Source organism: Penaeus chinensis, chromosome 39 (genome assembly GCF_019202785.1).
Source record: "Penaeus chinensis breed Huanghai No. 1 chromosome 39, ASM1920278v2, whole genome shotgun sequence".
NCBI lineage: Eukaryota > Metazoa > Arthropoda > Malacostraca > Decapoda > Penaeidae > Penaeus > Penaeus chinensis.
In genome coordinates this window covers 24,565,956-24,580,955 of record NC_061857.1, presented here as the reverse complement: position 1 = coordinate 24,580,955, position 15,000 = coordinate 24,565,956, and the positions used below count along the sequence as shown (strand labels likewise).

At 40.4% G+C, this 15,000-nt stretch overlaps 1 protein-coding gene across 6 annotated transcripts; it reads left to right on the top strand.

Annotated features, from left to right (window-relative positions):
* The first annotated feature begins 801 nt into the window (after window positions 1-801).
* Window positions 802-11,896, top strand: LOC125046685 (transcription factor Sp8-like). 6 transcript variants are annotated; one of them, XM_047644550.1, is made up of 10 exons: window positions 802-1,416; window positions 4,853-5,104; window positions 5,905-6,183; window positions 6,419-6,733; window positions 6,891-6,998; window positions 7,163-7,288; window positions 7,984-8,143; window positions 8,344-8,693; window positions 8,930-9,076; window positions 9,562-11,896. In XM_047644550.1, exons 1-10 carry the CDS (start codon window positions 1,354-1,356, stop codon window positions 9,718-9,720), a joined length of 1,959 nt encoding a protein of 652 aa, XP_047500506.1. In that variant the 5' UTR covers window positions 802-1,353; the 3' UTR covers window positions 9,721-11,896. The 6 variants fall into 6 exon arrangements, with proteins under 6 accessions (XP_047500506.1, XP_047500508.1, XP_047500505.1 ...); XM_047644552.1 differs by having other exon boundaries at window positions 803-1,416; window positions 6,115-6,183; window positions 7,163-7,330; XM_047644549.1 differs by having other exon boundaries at window positions 803-1,416; window positions 7,163-7,330; window positions 8,930-9,049.
* Window positions 11,897-15,000: the final 3,104 nt, after the last annotated feature.

The following is a 15,000-nucleotide window of genomic DNA, read 5'->3' as shown; positions in this document are numbered from 1 at the left end:
CACACACACACACGTACACACTCACACACACATGCACACCTTGACCAGTTCCGGCAGGCTGCGTGGTAAAGTCGCTTCACGTGGTTGCGAGCTGTGGGTGTGGCGACGCACGCCGTTCCCACACACGTTCCGCGTCGCCTCCCGAAGCTCTTGATTTATTTAGGCTCTCCCCTCGGCCGCAAGAGCGAGGGCAGACAGATGCCCTCGACTCGCTCGCCCCTCCTCACTCGCCTTCTGCAGGAGGGGAGGGAGCGAGGGGCGTCACGAGGGGACGGAATAATGAGAGAATTATGTGCCGTGGCAACTCACAGGGCGGCAATTGTCGTGCGAACTCGGCCCACCGGCCCCTGGGCGGCACCGCGACTCGCGCCGCTTAATCGGGTACAAAAATGTCATCTCTCTTTCCATCGTGGGGATTATGGCACATGGCAAATTGCATGGAATCGCGTATGGTGTTGCTAAGGTATGTGTCCGAGGGCATGGTGGACTGCGTGGCGACTAAGCAGGAATATGCAAGGGTGCGGAAGGTCTGCGAGGCATGTCGAACCTTCAACCCGAGAGAAAGTAGGCTGGCTCACTTCGCGGGCGCCTCGCTACCTAAAACCTCGCCATTTACGAATTGAGGGGACGAGGGACGGCGCTTTCGACTCGGCCATTTCGCCCAGATGCGCGTTCTGTACCATTCATGAAGAGCCCGTTTGCAAGGCTCAAGTTTTAGGGCGAAGTGAGGGCCTTAAATCGGGTGTGTGGAGGCTATCATTAGGAGGTGGGAGGGCCGGACCGGGAGGGCGAGGGCGGGAAATGCCGCCCTTGGACGAACGTTGTGGGACGCCCTTTCGCAATCAATAATTAACGCTCTGCGCCCGGCCCTTCGGCGTGGTCCCGCCGCCTGGCCGCCCCTGAGCTTCTCAAGTTGTTCCTTCGGCAGGGTGAGAGCGCCCCTGGCAGCAGACGCGGGCCTCCGAGGGCGAGGGCGGCAGGGCGACGTGTCCGCAAAGGAGCGAAACAGTCCGCAGCGCAGCGGGACGGCGCCGGGGGCGGCGGCGGCGGCCAATCAGCGCGCGGCGTCCGCCCTCCGCCGTCCCTCCGCCGCATCCGCTCCCAAGTAGTGCTAGCGTCCGCGCCTTTCTGCTCGGCCTCCTGCTGGTGCTTCGCCAGGAGTCTTCGGACGTTGCTCTGTGGGTGGCGTGGGTGCAGGGAGCGAACGCCAAGGCGTGGCGTCGAGGCGCGGGCGTGGGCGTGCCCTCCTCCCCCGCGGAGGAATACGCGTGAAACGGCGACCGCAGGAGAAGCGGCTTTGAATCCGCCAGCTCGGCCGAGGACCTGGCCTTGTTTTCGACTTTCCGAGGCGCGATGTCCGCCCAGACGGTGCAGGGGATGAAGACCGAGCCTGTGGTGCAGCAGACGTCGTCCCAGGTGAGTGCGGGGCGCCGAAGGCGCGGCGGGACGCGGGAAAGAGGGGAAAGGTGAGCCGTCCTTGTGTCGGGAGGATAGGCTCCGCCTTGCAGGAGGCGGCACTGCCAGCAGCACGTGCTCCAGGATGACCCCGGGGCCAGCCTTCCTCGCCGGGCGCCGCCCACACTGCACCCGCCGCCCAGCACACCCCGCCCAGGGCACCCAGGCCGCCCCCGACCGCGTGCAGCCCGCCCGTGGCCGCCGAGAGGGCGTGAGGAGCAGGCGGGGAGATGCCCTGGCGAACTGGGCGGGGCTGAAGGAGGAGGAAGAGGAGGAGGAGGAGGAGGAGGAAGAGCTGGCGTAGGCCGAGTGCGTTCTGCCCTCCTCCGCCCGCCCCTCCCCCCTCCCGTGGCACTGTGGGTGTGCCCGTCCCCGCCCTCACACGCCCACCGCCCGCCCCTCCTCGCCGCGCCCGCAGGAAGGCCCGGGACACGGCTGGGCGGGGCCTCGGCGAAGGGATAAGGCGAGGCTGAGCCCGCGGTGGCCAGTGCGTGGCGAGGGCGGCGGCGGCGAGGCCGAGGGCGTCCCTGCTCGCCGGGGACGCCGCGGGAGGACGCCCTGCCCGAGGGAGGCGCAGGAGGAGGCTGGGGTTGAAGGCGTCGGGTCTCGACATGATTAAAAAATATGTACTCGGACCCTACTTTTTTTTAATCTGTAAAAACCCTGGTGGGCAGATTTTGTTTTTTTGTGGACAGATCCCACGCCTGTTATTTGTCCTGATAATATTTTTGTTTGAATTATTTTTTCAAGACCTTTTGAATAGTTTACTTAGATTTTTTTTAACATTCACTAGGACTTCACATATTTTTATGGCATTTTTAGAAATATTTTAAAAGAAAGTTTTCATAGTTTACATATATAATCACTATTCCACAGTTTTTCTTTAATAAAAGTAATGAACAGTTGAAGAGTTTACACAATGCAAGTAAAGGATAAAACGGGGAAAAAAATACACATAGTTTCCTCTTAAAAGTATTTTACACACACTAAAAAATCTTTCACAATTGTTTACACATCAACCAGACTACGTTACTGTATGTAGTGTTGTGTTTATTCTTCTGTAAGTCTCAAATTCTTGGCTTCCCTCCTATATATTACAAAGAACGACAGAGTAACATACAGACAGGCACATTAAAAAGGAAAGAAAGAAACAGGGGTTACCAGCAAGTGATACTCAGGACACAAGTGTTTGGCCTCAGATAACACAGCCACAGATGATAGAAACAAATGTGTAGTTAACATTATCATGTGGTATTACTCTGTTTGGTAATTCTTAATGTCTTTGGCTCCTAGAGAAGTTTTCTGTAACTTTTATTTCCAAAGCAGCTTTTTCCACGCTGATTTTTCATCGGTAGATAGTTAATTAATCGCGTATTAGGTATATTGATAAGATATCTTTGGTAATCGTTTCTGTTATTTTTTGAAGAACTCGTATGTAATTTAGAGTTTTTATAGATTGTTGTTGCTCTGTTACATTAATTTATTTTGAACGAAGAAATCCAGAGAATTTCTTTTTGCTCATTTAAAGGGGTTAAGTAACGAACTTTGATGTTATATGCATATAGAAATCTAGCTTTTGGATTTCCAGTATTGTGTGAATCAAATTTTTTAGTTACATTTTTGTTTTGTGATGTTTGCGTGAGTTTTTAATTAAAATATTCTAAAATATCTACTCGGTTAGTTGCTCTTATAATGTTGTTGATTTAGTTATTAGCAACAATAACCAAATTACTAATATTATGTTTTTTGAAATTATGTCCACTGTGACACTTGAATAGGCATATTGTAAAGACTATAGTATCCACACAAATATTTTTGTTTACACTAGAGGGACATGTTCTTATTCTGTTTTAGTTTTATTCAAACGCCGTAATATATGTATCGATATAGATTTATTTTCCATTTTTCTTTTTTATCGTGGTTTCGTATTTTTGTCATATTTTATCCATAATTATCTATTGGCTTGTATATATTGGCAAATCACGAACCTGCATTATTACTGTGGCATATGTTCCTTTGGCGTTCTGGTAAAGGCCAACAAGCCTATAAGAGGATATGCTGGCTAGATAGAGCTTGAACTAGTTATGTTTATGATGGCAAATAACAAGGAAGGTTCACAAACTCGCTCTTGCCAGAATATATAAGGTGGAGGTTTGTTGGCCTTTGACACAGAGCTGAAGGTGCGAAGACCATGGCAATTGCTCGAGTCACTGCAGGTGTATGTGTGGGAAGCTAGTATGAGCTTACCATGACTTTCACCATATATAATTCATTTAAACCTAATGGTTCTGTTTTGCTTATTTTTTTTATATTTTTTTCCATTACCATAGTCTTTCTATTTCTCTCTCTGGTAATTTTATGATTCCCTTATTTTTTCTTTTTCTTTTTCTTGTTGAAAAGGATCTTCATAAATCTAACAAGTACATCATGATATATAATAGACTTAGCTTAGTAAATCTTCAGAAAATACAAACATTTCCTTTTATCTGTATTGTGGAACATGCAATGATCCGTGTTCCAAGGCCTACAATGTGAAGTCCAAGCCATCTACAGTGCATTTTCAAGTGATTTCTCTGGTCCCTCTGCTCTTAGAAAGGCCACACTATTTTGTACCAAAATAGAACTTAGACTGGTTCTTAATTTGACAGTAAATCACCAAGGGGTTCTGTATAAGATCAGTCTTATTAAAGTAACATAATAAATAGATTTGGCATTTACCGTGTTATCAATAGGCATGATGCAATAGAAGTGTCTTGCAAGTATTTAAGATTAATTATTTTTGGTTTCCTTGCACAGGTGTACTGTATTCGTTATTACACATTTTATATGAAAATTAACCCTATTGCTTAATTAATGAACCATTCGTAATATATGGTGTTTTGTCAATGTCATTAAATTAGGTATACTTGTTTTCTCATTAAAGAGAGTACTTTGAAAAATTAATGGGCATTAGATTTTTCATGTAAAGGCACTTTGTGTTTGAGTTTCTATTTCTTTAAATGATAATTAATATTCATCACACAATGGCTTTATACACATCAGAGGCTAAACTTCCACTTTGTGTGTCAGATTGTTTATGACAAAATCTTTTCTGTAGTTGAATGTTTCAGTTTCTGTCATACTCCTATATCCTTAAGTATTTTGAAGACTCCATTACACACATACAGACTTCCTCCTATATTCCATTGCACAATTTTTTTTATCAGTAGTTTGATTATTCATCTTTAAACATTTGTCCTTCTTTTAGTTATTTCTTTCAACATCTTTCTGTGTTATTGGTTTCTTTATACACTTCTTTCTGCAATTGGAATATTCCTCTGCACACATCATTGCTTAATTTAATTATTTCTTTATTGATATTGTTGCGTACTAATTCATTTTTTCCTCCACTTTACAGGGTCGAGAGACCCAGGGGGCGCAGATCATAACGGCAAATGGCCAGACATATTCGGTTATGCCCCAGGCGCAGATGCAAACTGTTACCATAGATGGGCAGGAAGCAATCTATATCCCCGCCTCGGTCCAGCACGCAGCAGGAACGCAGCAGATACAGCTCGCCGCAGGAAACCAGGCTCTGTTTGCGCCTGGCCAGCTTATACGAGCACAGAATCTCATTCAGAATGTTCAGACTGTCGGACAGGTTGGAACGGTGAGAAACCTCCGACAGATTTGCCAGCTGTGTTTAGTTGGTCTTTGTTTAATGAGTGATTGGAATACATACATATTTTAAAATTTAGTATCATATTTATAGTACTAAAGCATTTGTGATATTTCATCGTTTCCTATATTGATATTTTTTCCTGAAGATATAATTTTATTTGGTGGATGTATCATACATTAAAATACACCATACATTTCCTCATACATTTCAAACAGTCCATGACGTCAGATATTGACATTGACTAGAGTGGAGAAAAGAATCTATAGTGAAAGCATCAACTGTGATTTTATCTTATCATTACTGGTATAGGAATTACCACCTCTTTTTACTCTTATGTAAAAATGGCCAGTATATAATTAGCTAAAATGACAGCATGCAAATGTCAATTAATATCCTTGTATTTTGTATGGGTAATTATAGTCTTTGCTCTCAAGACTTTTTCTTTTTCAATGAGACTTCTTTCTTTGAAGAGAACAAGGGGAATAATTGGGGTAAGAGCTGAACTGTCTGTGAAATTTATTGAATTTAAGAATATATTAATTGATTCAATCATTAATGTAAACAAGAAACATGAATAATTCAGATAATCAGAGGAAAAGAAATTGATAACAATTATATAAATCATAAGTACAACCTAAAAAGCAAGAGAGAGAGAAAGAATGAGAAAGAAGAAAAGAGAAACACCCATGACTTCTTTTCAATTCACATTCATATTAAAGCTGAAACATTAGCAAACACCTGCTATAAACTTCCCAATATACGAGGATAAGGGAATGTTAAATCTACAGCCGATAACTGTGGGAGGTGTGAGACCTGCAACTGCAACGGCTGGAGCAGCCCAAGCAGCGCCTACTGCCGCCGCCCAGGTGGGACAGATGGCAACACAGGTGATGCAGTCAGGGGTTGCTGGCGTACCTCAGGCCACCATCCCTGTGCAGATACCAATCTCGACAGCAGGAGGACAGACTATCCTGCAGACTATACCCTTCCCTTTACAGATCCCCGTCCTGCCCAACGTTGTCCAGGCTAATGGCCAAACCATACAGGTCATCCCTCAGATAGCACAGGTAAGCTTGGTTGTTGTGGTTGTGTGATAATAAATAATAGGTTTCTGTTGATAATTTCGTGAAGAAATGCATTTAAGCTTCAAAAATATATGTATATTTAAAGTTACCTATAAGTACATTTTTGGAGGTGTTGTTATAGGTTTAGTTACATCTATATTTAGTTACATTTTACTTATTTAAATTTGTTTTTATATGTGCAATGAAATTTTCATGTGTTCGCACCCTCTATTTAAAGCAACAAGTACAAGCGCAGCCCCAAATAGCACAGATCCTGCTTCCAAACGGCCAAGTTCAGCAGGTGCAGATGCTATGGGGTGGGACAACAGGCATGATGTCCTTAGCTTCCAACAGCTTAGGGACGGCAGCCAACATGACACAGATTGCCACCTCTCAGCCTGTGACCACCTCCACGTGGGCGACAAACACCGTTTCTTCACCATCTGTGTCCATACCCACAGTTCATTCCAGTGCACCAACCAATTCTGCTACTGATGACAAGTCACAGGTTCAAGCCACACAACAGGTAATGATGCTGAATCTACAGAGACAGGTGTGCCTTTAGATATTTTAGTCATTATTTGAACTTCATTTCACAGAAATGTGTATATTGTTAGAATTGTTTTCTTGAAGAATATTAATACATAATATTTACTATTCAGATATTACAATATAAATATCAACTTCAGTTATATCCCATCAAATTGCAGGCAACATCAGCAGCGAACAATTCACAGGTGGTGCAGGGTCAAGGGGCAAGCATTACCGTTTCAAACACTTCACAACTCTTGCCTCAAGGGATAACTGTTTCTCCTCAGGTAAAAGAACACTCTATGATGATATAAGTAGTTCTTCTGATACCTAATTTAAAGTTGGTAATTAAGAATAAATATAATTTTTTCCTAATTGAGAATAATTGAAAAACAGTGGATGCATTATACAGTATATAATGCAGTGAAATAACATCTTAAATATCCAACAGCTCTCTGGCTCAGTTGGAGGCGGAGGAGTAACAGTGGTACCAGTAAGTCAGACCTCTCAGTTACGAGCTGCGACCCCAGCAGCTGTAGCCGCTCAGCAAAATGCAATCCAGATTCCTCAGATACAGGTGGTGCAGCCTATAATACAACATATTCCTGGTCTTGGCCAGGTGAGGAGTTTTGGGACTAAGGTTCTTTTGTCGTGGTGACTCATCACTTCGGTTTTTCTGTTTCGGTTCTTCTTGTTTTGTTTTGTCATTATTATTGTGAACTTGTGTTTTGTGGTGATTTTTTTCTTTTGTTTGTGATTCAGCAGTTTGTAATTTTTCAGTTGCTTGTTTTCTCTGTAAATGCACACAGGAATATGCAGTGGTTTACCTGCTTGTAATATTACTTCACCAATTTTATTCGAACTAGCTAAAAGTTTTGTTTAAATGGCTATCTTCTTGCATGTAAAGTGTTTAAAATTTCAGGTGTTAGATCAATCAAAATAGGGAAAAAAGAAGAAAGGGTAATTGAAAAGAGTACATAATTATTTTGGTACAGAATCACCTTTTAAATCTAGTCTTATGCTATAAATGGGTTTAGCAGGTGCTTTTGATTTCTTTCATATAAGAAAGATTGAGATTACTTCGTGCATTGCATTTTGTTCCCACTCACTGATAACTGTTGCAACTCAAATCTGAAAGTATAATAACAATTGTATAATGCAGAAAGACTAAATTAAACCTGTAGTCATGCTAATGAAAAATGTTCATAAATTGAAAACACTTCTCTAACATCATCTTCTCCCTATTCCCCTTTTTTTTAAATCCCTATACAGGTTCAGGTCCTGTCACCTTCGTCCTTACAGTCGCTCACATCATCCATTGGGGCATCCCAGCCTATCTCAGTGTCCACATTGGGCGCAGTTCCAACAACCACACAGCCTTCAACGAACACACTACCCACTCAGATCCTCCCTGGTGGAGCACAGATCATAAGTAAGTTGACAACGTAGAGTTGAATTTTTTTTCTTTTTGTGTATCCTTTCTGGATTGATTACTATAGTGAAAGGTATAGATTAGCACTGCTGTCATCAGATGTTACAGGATTATTATTATTATTATTATTATTATTATTATTATATGTATTTATTTATTATAGGGAAATGATAACACTAATTTTTCTGCCAATTCCACAGGTGCTAGTGGCTTGCAGGGTGAGAGTGATGGGGGAACCAAGTGGGTTGTCTCTACAGGAGGTCAGGTGAGCCAAGCTCAGGTAGTCCCACAGCCTGAAGACTCGCCCACAAATGACCCGGGCAAGACGAGATTACGACGCGTGGCCTGCACCTGCCCCAACTGCAAGGAGGGGGATAGAGGTGGGGAGAACAAGAAGAAAGTACACATCTGCCACATCCCCGGCTGCAACAAGATGTATGGCAAGACGTCACACCTAAGGGCACATCTGAGGTGGCACTCGGGTGAACGACCTTTTATCTGTTCCTGGCTCTTCTGCAACAAGAGATTCACACGGTCAGACGAGCTCCAGGTAAGGAAGGGATCTAACAGAGTGCTCCATATAATGACTATTAGTGAAAATAGGGAAAGGTCACATTTTGAAAATCCAAGTAAAAAAAGGAACTTGTGCAATTTATAGCTTCATTTTGGATGATAGATAAGATATTTGTACAATTAATCCAAGAGCTTAGTCTTATTATGCATTAGTTATTGAATATTATATCTGTTCATAATTTGCCTTTACTCATGGAAAACTTCACCTTACAGCGGCATAAACGAACACATACTGGGGAGAAACGGTTTCACTGCCCCGAGTGTCAGAAACGTTTCATGCGTTCCGACCATCTCTCAAAGCATGTTAAAACACATACAAAACAGAAGGGGATGGTGAGTAATTGGAATGCTTTCTCAAATGTAAGTGGAAAACGGCTTCTTTTTTTAAAACCTTATGCTTAATTACGGTTAATGTGGGGTAAGTTATCAAAAACTGGGATCTTGTTTTTTTTTTTTTTGTGTCTCTGTTTATTTAATTTTGGTTGTTCTTTTTCTTGGTTTGCATTCTTTGTGATGTGAACCTTTGGAATCCGTGTCAGAAACAAGTAAATGAGACTCCATGTTTCGATGAATTACCCTATTATCCCTTAATTATTTAGTTAGATGTATTTCTCTTTCTTCCGTCCTATTGTTTTGTGGTTTAATTGTTTAGTTTTTTAACAGGGTAATACAATTATTTGCTTTGGTGCCTTCTGTTCCACTTGCTATAATGTATACCTTATGAATAAAAACATGATACAATGCATTAAGTACCTCTTAATATATGAAGTAAATGTTAATTGTAATCATAGGACATATATGAAAATTCCCAGATTTTTAACTAGTAGGTATTCCTTCCTTTGCAGAACATTCCCAACAACACGCAATCGTCAGACAGCAGTAACTCCTCTGATGCATGCGAGAAGATGCTCATTACCATCCCAGATCAGTCGGGCGATCCGTTGCACATTTCAACAGAAGGAGAAGTCCCTGCAAGTGTCCAGCAGCAGCAGGCACCTCAGTGATTTTTCCCATTGTCTATGCACCTGTTCAGGAAACAGCTGTGGATCTGTTTATGCCTGAATGTAATGACTGTATCGAGTTGTTTTACCTTCTCGTTGACTAGCTGTTGGTTGTATGAAATTATTTTTTTTTATATACATATATATATATTGTACAGTGAGGAGAATCTGTAGAGTAGTCATTTAATCTCTTTGTATATATAGTATATGGACAATATGATGTGCTACTTGAACAAGTGAAGTGCTGTGTTATTGTGATGGAAAAATATATCATTGCTTATTTTTATTATTATTTTTCTGGAACACCAGATTCATTGCTCATTTTGTTATGCAACTGCAGAAATATTAGAAAATCCTTTTTGAATGTGTAGCTTGTACTAGGATACAAAGAAAGTATCTGTGATATGCAGTGATTTTCACCAGGCATTTTTTTTTCTTTTTTTTTTTCCCCCTTCATCATTACTGAATGCTTGAACCACCCTGAAAATCTCCATTTTGCCCAGGTCTTTTAATATGTTAAACAGCTTGCAGCTGTCTAAAGAACTTAGTGAGAGCTCTCTGAAAAGAAAGCATAGAATAAGAGAGAATTTAAATTAAAAAAAACACTGCCTTCCCTTCCGGTGATAGTATTCCCATAGCTCCTTGATAGTTTGCTCACTGTAGGGAAATAGTTGCTCGAAGGAAAGACGAGAAAGACGATAGTGGACTGGTGTATGTGTTCACTGACTATAGATGTGGAACCCTTTGAAATTTATGTGACTTGAAGGATAAGATAAAAGATGTGGAGCTCTCATTTCTAGATTTTTAAAGTCATAAAGTGTAATGTAATGCACAAAGTGGAAAGTTGCCACTTAGCAATATCCCCTTCCTTAGAATCTTCAATATTTTACAGAACTATGTCTTTATATAACAATAGTAATGACAGACAACAATTTTACTGGGACAATCATTTTTTCTCTTAATTTTGTTTTTTTTTTTTTTTTTTCTCATTTAACACTGATGATAGTTGTCTCTAGGAAATACAGTTGTTAACAGTATATCTTACATAAACTCCTTGCCATTTTTTTAGAACTTAGCTTCTGTATTACTACAAGCTTTCAGCAATGAAATGAGCTGGAAAAGTTGAGATTAAGATATAATTCAAATTTACTTTTTTTTTTTTTGTTCTTTTTGTTTTTTTTTGGGGGGGGGTAGATAAAGTAAATTTGATTTTGCAGAGAAACGCATATGCGAAATATTTATATCTTGGAAGAACAGTAATTAGGACTAGGTGTACAGGTAGTTTAACATCTGTAGATCTGATGCTCTAAATTTAGTGAATGATTAATGGAGTGACATTTCTGATTCCACAAACCAACTATCACTGCAAATATTTCATAATGTTAAAATTATATAGTTGTGAGTGTTTTTTAGAACAGTTGACCAAGTATTTCTGTACTGGTTCACCCTCATGTTGCACATTGTCACCCATCGTTTTGTGTGTATAAACGTTTGTCAGTTGGGTTTGTCCTGTTGAATATCTGTGACGATAATAAGCTATATTTTGAAAATGTTTTTTGTGGAAAAATAACAAAGTTTGCCTCCAGGGAGATACCTAGGTTATTTGTTAATATTTCTAGACAAGAAAATTTAGATTGTTGTATGAAGTAATGATGAACATAGTTCAAAGTAGTGCATACTTGGGTGATGCAACTTCTGATATCTCAAAATTGTGTTCGTGCCATTTTAAAATTTTTATTTTTATTAACCAATTTTTTTTCTCATTTCCTTTGAAGCACTTTAAAATTATTAAAATGATTTGCTCTCATTAAGTGTCTTCCTAGTCAAGTGACTGTAGCTCTTACTCTTTGTTAAAATTGTATATACTTAGTTATTTATTTCTTGTATATACTTGTCTTTTTACATTTTTATATTATACACATGCAGGCTCATATGCACAAGGTTCCCATGTTCGAGAACTATCTTCCCTGTGAATCTAATGGTACCTGAATTGTCTGTGGAATTTTTGTTGAGTTTTGCAGTGTAGGCATACTGCAACATAAACACAGGTGGTGGAGGAATTCCAATGTTTATTATAGAGTGGTAGGAACCTTATCAAAATATAGCAAATAGGTGCCTTGCCTTATTTTGTCACGAAAGAGAATGTGTTCTATTCAACTGAATGCACAAATTTATCAAAGTGGTTGTTTTTTTAAGCCTTACTTGTAAATTAAGTTTTTTTTTCACATTTAAGGAAATTAAAGGTAAAGTTATCACCGAGTAACAATTTTTTTTATGTCAAAACATAATCTTTGCTATATTATGATGTATTTAATCAGCTACCAAAATTAATATATTTAGAAATTTGAGTTACGGGAAGTCATGATGACAACAAAAGCCGTCCATACCCCCAGGCCTGTCTCTAGCTCCTCTGCTAAGAAACCTACAACATTTTCTCTTTTTTTTTTTTTTTTTTTTTTTTTTTTTCCATTTCTTTACCCTGTCACTCTTTATCTTGTCTTTCTTTCTCTTTTCACTCAAATATTCTTATTCTCACTCACTCACTCTTTGTCTCTCCTTTCTTCCTTCTTTGCCCCCTCTTTCTTTACATCCAATTTCATGAAAGAAAGGACTGGCAACTCCCCCTGCCCCTGCAAGTACTCTGATTCACCAAGTCAAATGCTTTATTTTATAATAAAGCTGTTGATGACAGAAATTGGCCGTGTAGATATTGTAAATAAGCAATTGGTTTAAACTAATGTTGATTTATTTCTATTGTGGTAAGATGATCACTTTTCTTGGAAAATGAACTTGCATAGTACACTGATGGGTAAACTAGTTTGGCAATGGGAGCAGAAAAGTGGTAATAATTTTTATTACTTACATCTCCTTTGGATGCCTTTTGAAAAATGGGATCAAACACTTATTGGTTGTTCTTTTGATAATTCCCAATACTACAACTCTTCTTTAAATTAACGTAATTGATAAAACCCTTGCTTGTGTTTGTTGTGGGGGACGGACTTAGGAGATAGAGACTGAAGCCCAATGTAAGGGAATCACCCCTGCCTTGGACCTTAGCCCTTGCCTCAACTAATTTTGCAAGGTCTTTTCATCTCCCCCTTTCCTTTTCCTTCTGTTCTTCATCCCCTTCAGTTCACTTATCCTAATCGTTAACTCATTTTTACCCTTTTTACCACAATACTTAATCATAATGTTATACTTGGGGGCTTTGCCCCCCAAGCCTTACCCTATTGCTGCATTCTGAATATGCCGCTAATGACCTTAGATTTTGACGCGGCAGAAAATTGTCAATAAATAAAGTAAGTAATTAATAAAATACTTTGAATTCATTATAGTGCAACAAAATATTAACATAACTGAAAGAATATTTTCCATAGAGTCTGTCCATTTACTATATTTGATTCGATGCAACAAGATATTTCTAATTAGTTCTGATCATTGACTACCTCCAGATGGAGGGGTTGTGAGGGTGGGATGCTCAGTACCCCCTTCACAACATTTCTGACATTGTTGGGGGAGGGGGGTTGACGTGGTTGGACAGGGTGGGGCTCTACACCAATTTAAACTTCATGAGGGTGTTTATATCTATGGAAGATTATCTTGGCAAAATTGGTGTAGGACTTTTGGTTGCTTCTGGGGGGGAATAGTGAACTGCATGAACTTAGGACTAACTGACAAGGAGTGAATGACTGAAAGGGTTGTAATAGGAAACTTTGCCTACTTGTTTTTGTGAAGGCAGTGTTGGAAAAGGAAGTCGCTGTCAAAGTGAGGGACAGTATGAGGAATCACAAAAAGTTGACCCCCACCTTGCTGGGCTGAAAAGAGTACTTAAAAGATTTGTAGAGGTGGAAGTAGCTGAAGGACAAGGACAGGATGAAGCAGGAGTGGTGTTGAGTGAGGTAGTACTACAGGAGGTGGACAATAGGGATGTATAGTAGTAGGTGGATGAGATGGGAGTGGATGACATTGGGAGAGAGGAAGGAATGTTTTCTGAAGGTTGGGTAATGACCTGGGTAAGTGACTTGGATTGGACTGAGTTGACTGCAGGTATGGAGGAGGGGGAAGTAGAAACCATGTTCAGTCATGATCAAAGGAGATCCAGGGGTTGGGGAATTGGAAAAGTTAACATCAGTGGGGATAACTGATAAAGGGGCAAGCCTCAATGCCTCTAATAATGGCACAAAATCATTATTGATCATTGTAAGCCTGGAGTATGGGGAAGAGAAATGTTCCCCAGGGTCCCTTATGATGGGTAAGAGCTAGATAACTGCACAAGAATATTGCACTCATGGCTCATGAGGCCAATCAGGACAGCCCAAAAACAGCCTTTAATCCTGGAAAAAAAAGGGTTGGAGAAGAGAAGGAAAAGGAAAGGGGGGGGGGGGGGGGGGAGGACAAGACTTGGTAGATCTGAGGTCCAAGACAGGGGAGTCTTCTTATAAAGTTTGCTTTTAATCCTTCAGTATTTTTAATGGCAGGAAGTTCAAACAGATGGACTTTGAACATTCTGAAATCAAGCAAGTGTGGGTAGGATTAGTTCCATTTCTGTTTTTTTTAAGGCAAGACCTATCTTTATTAACTCTTATGTACAATCCCTGAATAAATACTAAAGTGTGAAGTTCAACCAGGAAAAATAAACCTCGCCTCACACTTGCTCACTGCCAGAGTTGATGTGTCTATGGGCTACAGTGAAAGAGGGACTTAAGTGAGGTCTGAGCCCACAGGGCCTGCTAACTGAGTACTTGGTGGCTGAGCACTTGAGGAGCCATCCATGTGCAAACAAAATTCACAAACCAAAACCACTATGGACAGGATATGTATGTAGTGGTAATAGGTTACTTGATCTTACACAATGTCAAAAGATTTAAACAAAAGATTAAATGATGGCTCATGAAACTTAAAAGGGAGGAAAAAGGATTTCCAAAATGTGTTCAAACCATTTATATGCAGAATAATCTTGTCTTTAAGATGAATAAGCAATTTGCTTAATTTTTACTACTTCATGCTACACATACACATTTTATTGTATTGAGAGAGAGAGAGAAAAAAAGAGAGAGAGAGAGAGAGAGAAAAAGAGAGAGAAAGAGAAAAAAAGAGAGAGAAAGAGAAAAAAAGAGAGAGAGAGAGAAAGAGAAAAAGAAAGGGCGAGAGAGAAAATGAGAAAAAGAAAGAGAGAGAGAGAGTGAGAGACAGAGAGACAGAGACAAAGAGAGAGAGAGACAGAGAGACAAAGAGAGAAAGGGAGACAAAGAGAGACAGAGAGACAAAGAGAGAGAGAGAGAC

What these genes read in the sequence shown, in the direction of transcription:
- LOC125046685 (XM_047644547.1), top strand. Translation starts at nt 1,354, where the DNA reads ATGTCCGCCCAGACGGTGCAGGGGATGAAGACCGAGCCTGTGGTGCAG. An exon ending in CTGTCGGACAGGTTGGAACG is followed by an intron (nt 5,105 to 5,904) that starts GTGAGAAACCTC and finishes TTAAATCTACAG; the next exon opens with CCGATAACTGTGGGAGGTGT. An exon ending in TGCTGAATCTACAGAGACAG is followed by an intron (nt 6,734 to 6,890) that starts GTGTGCCTTTAG and finishes ATCAAATTGCAG; the next exon opens with GCAACATCAGCAGCGAACAA.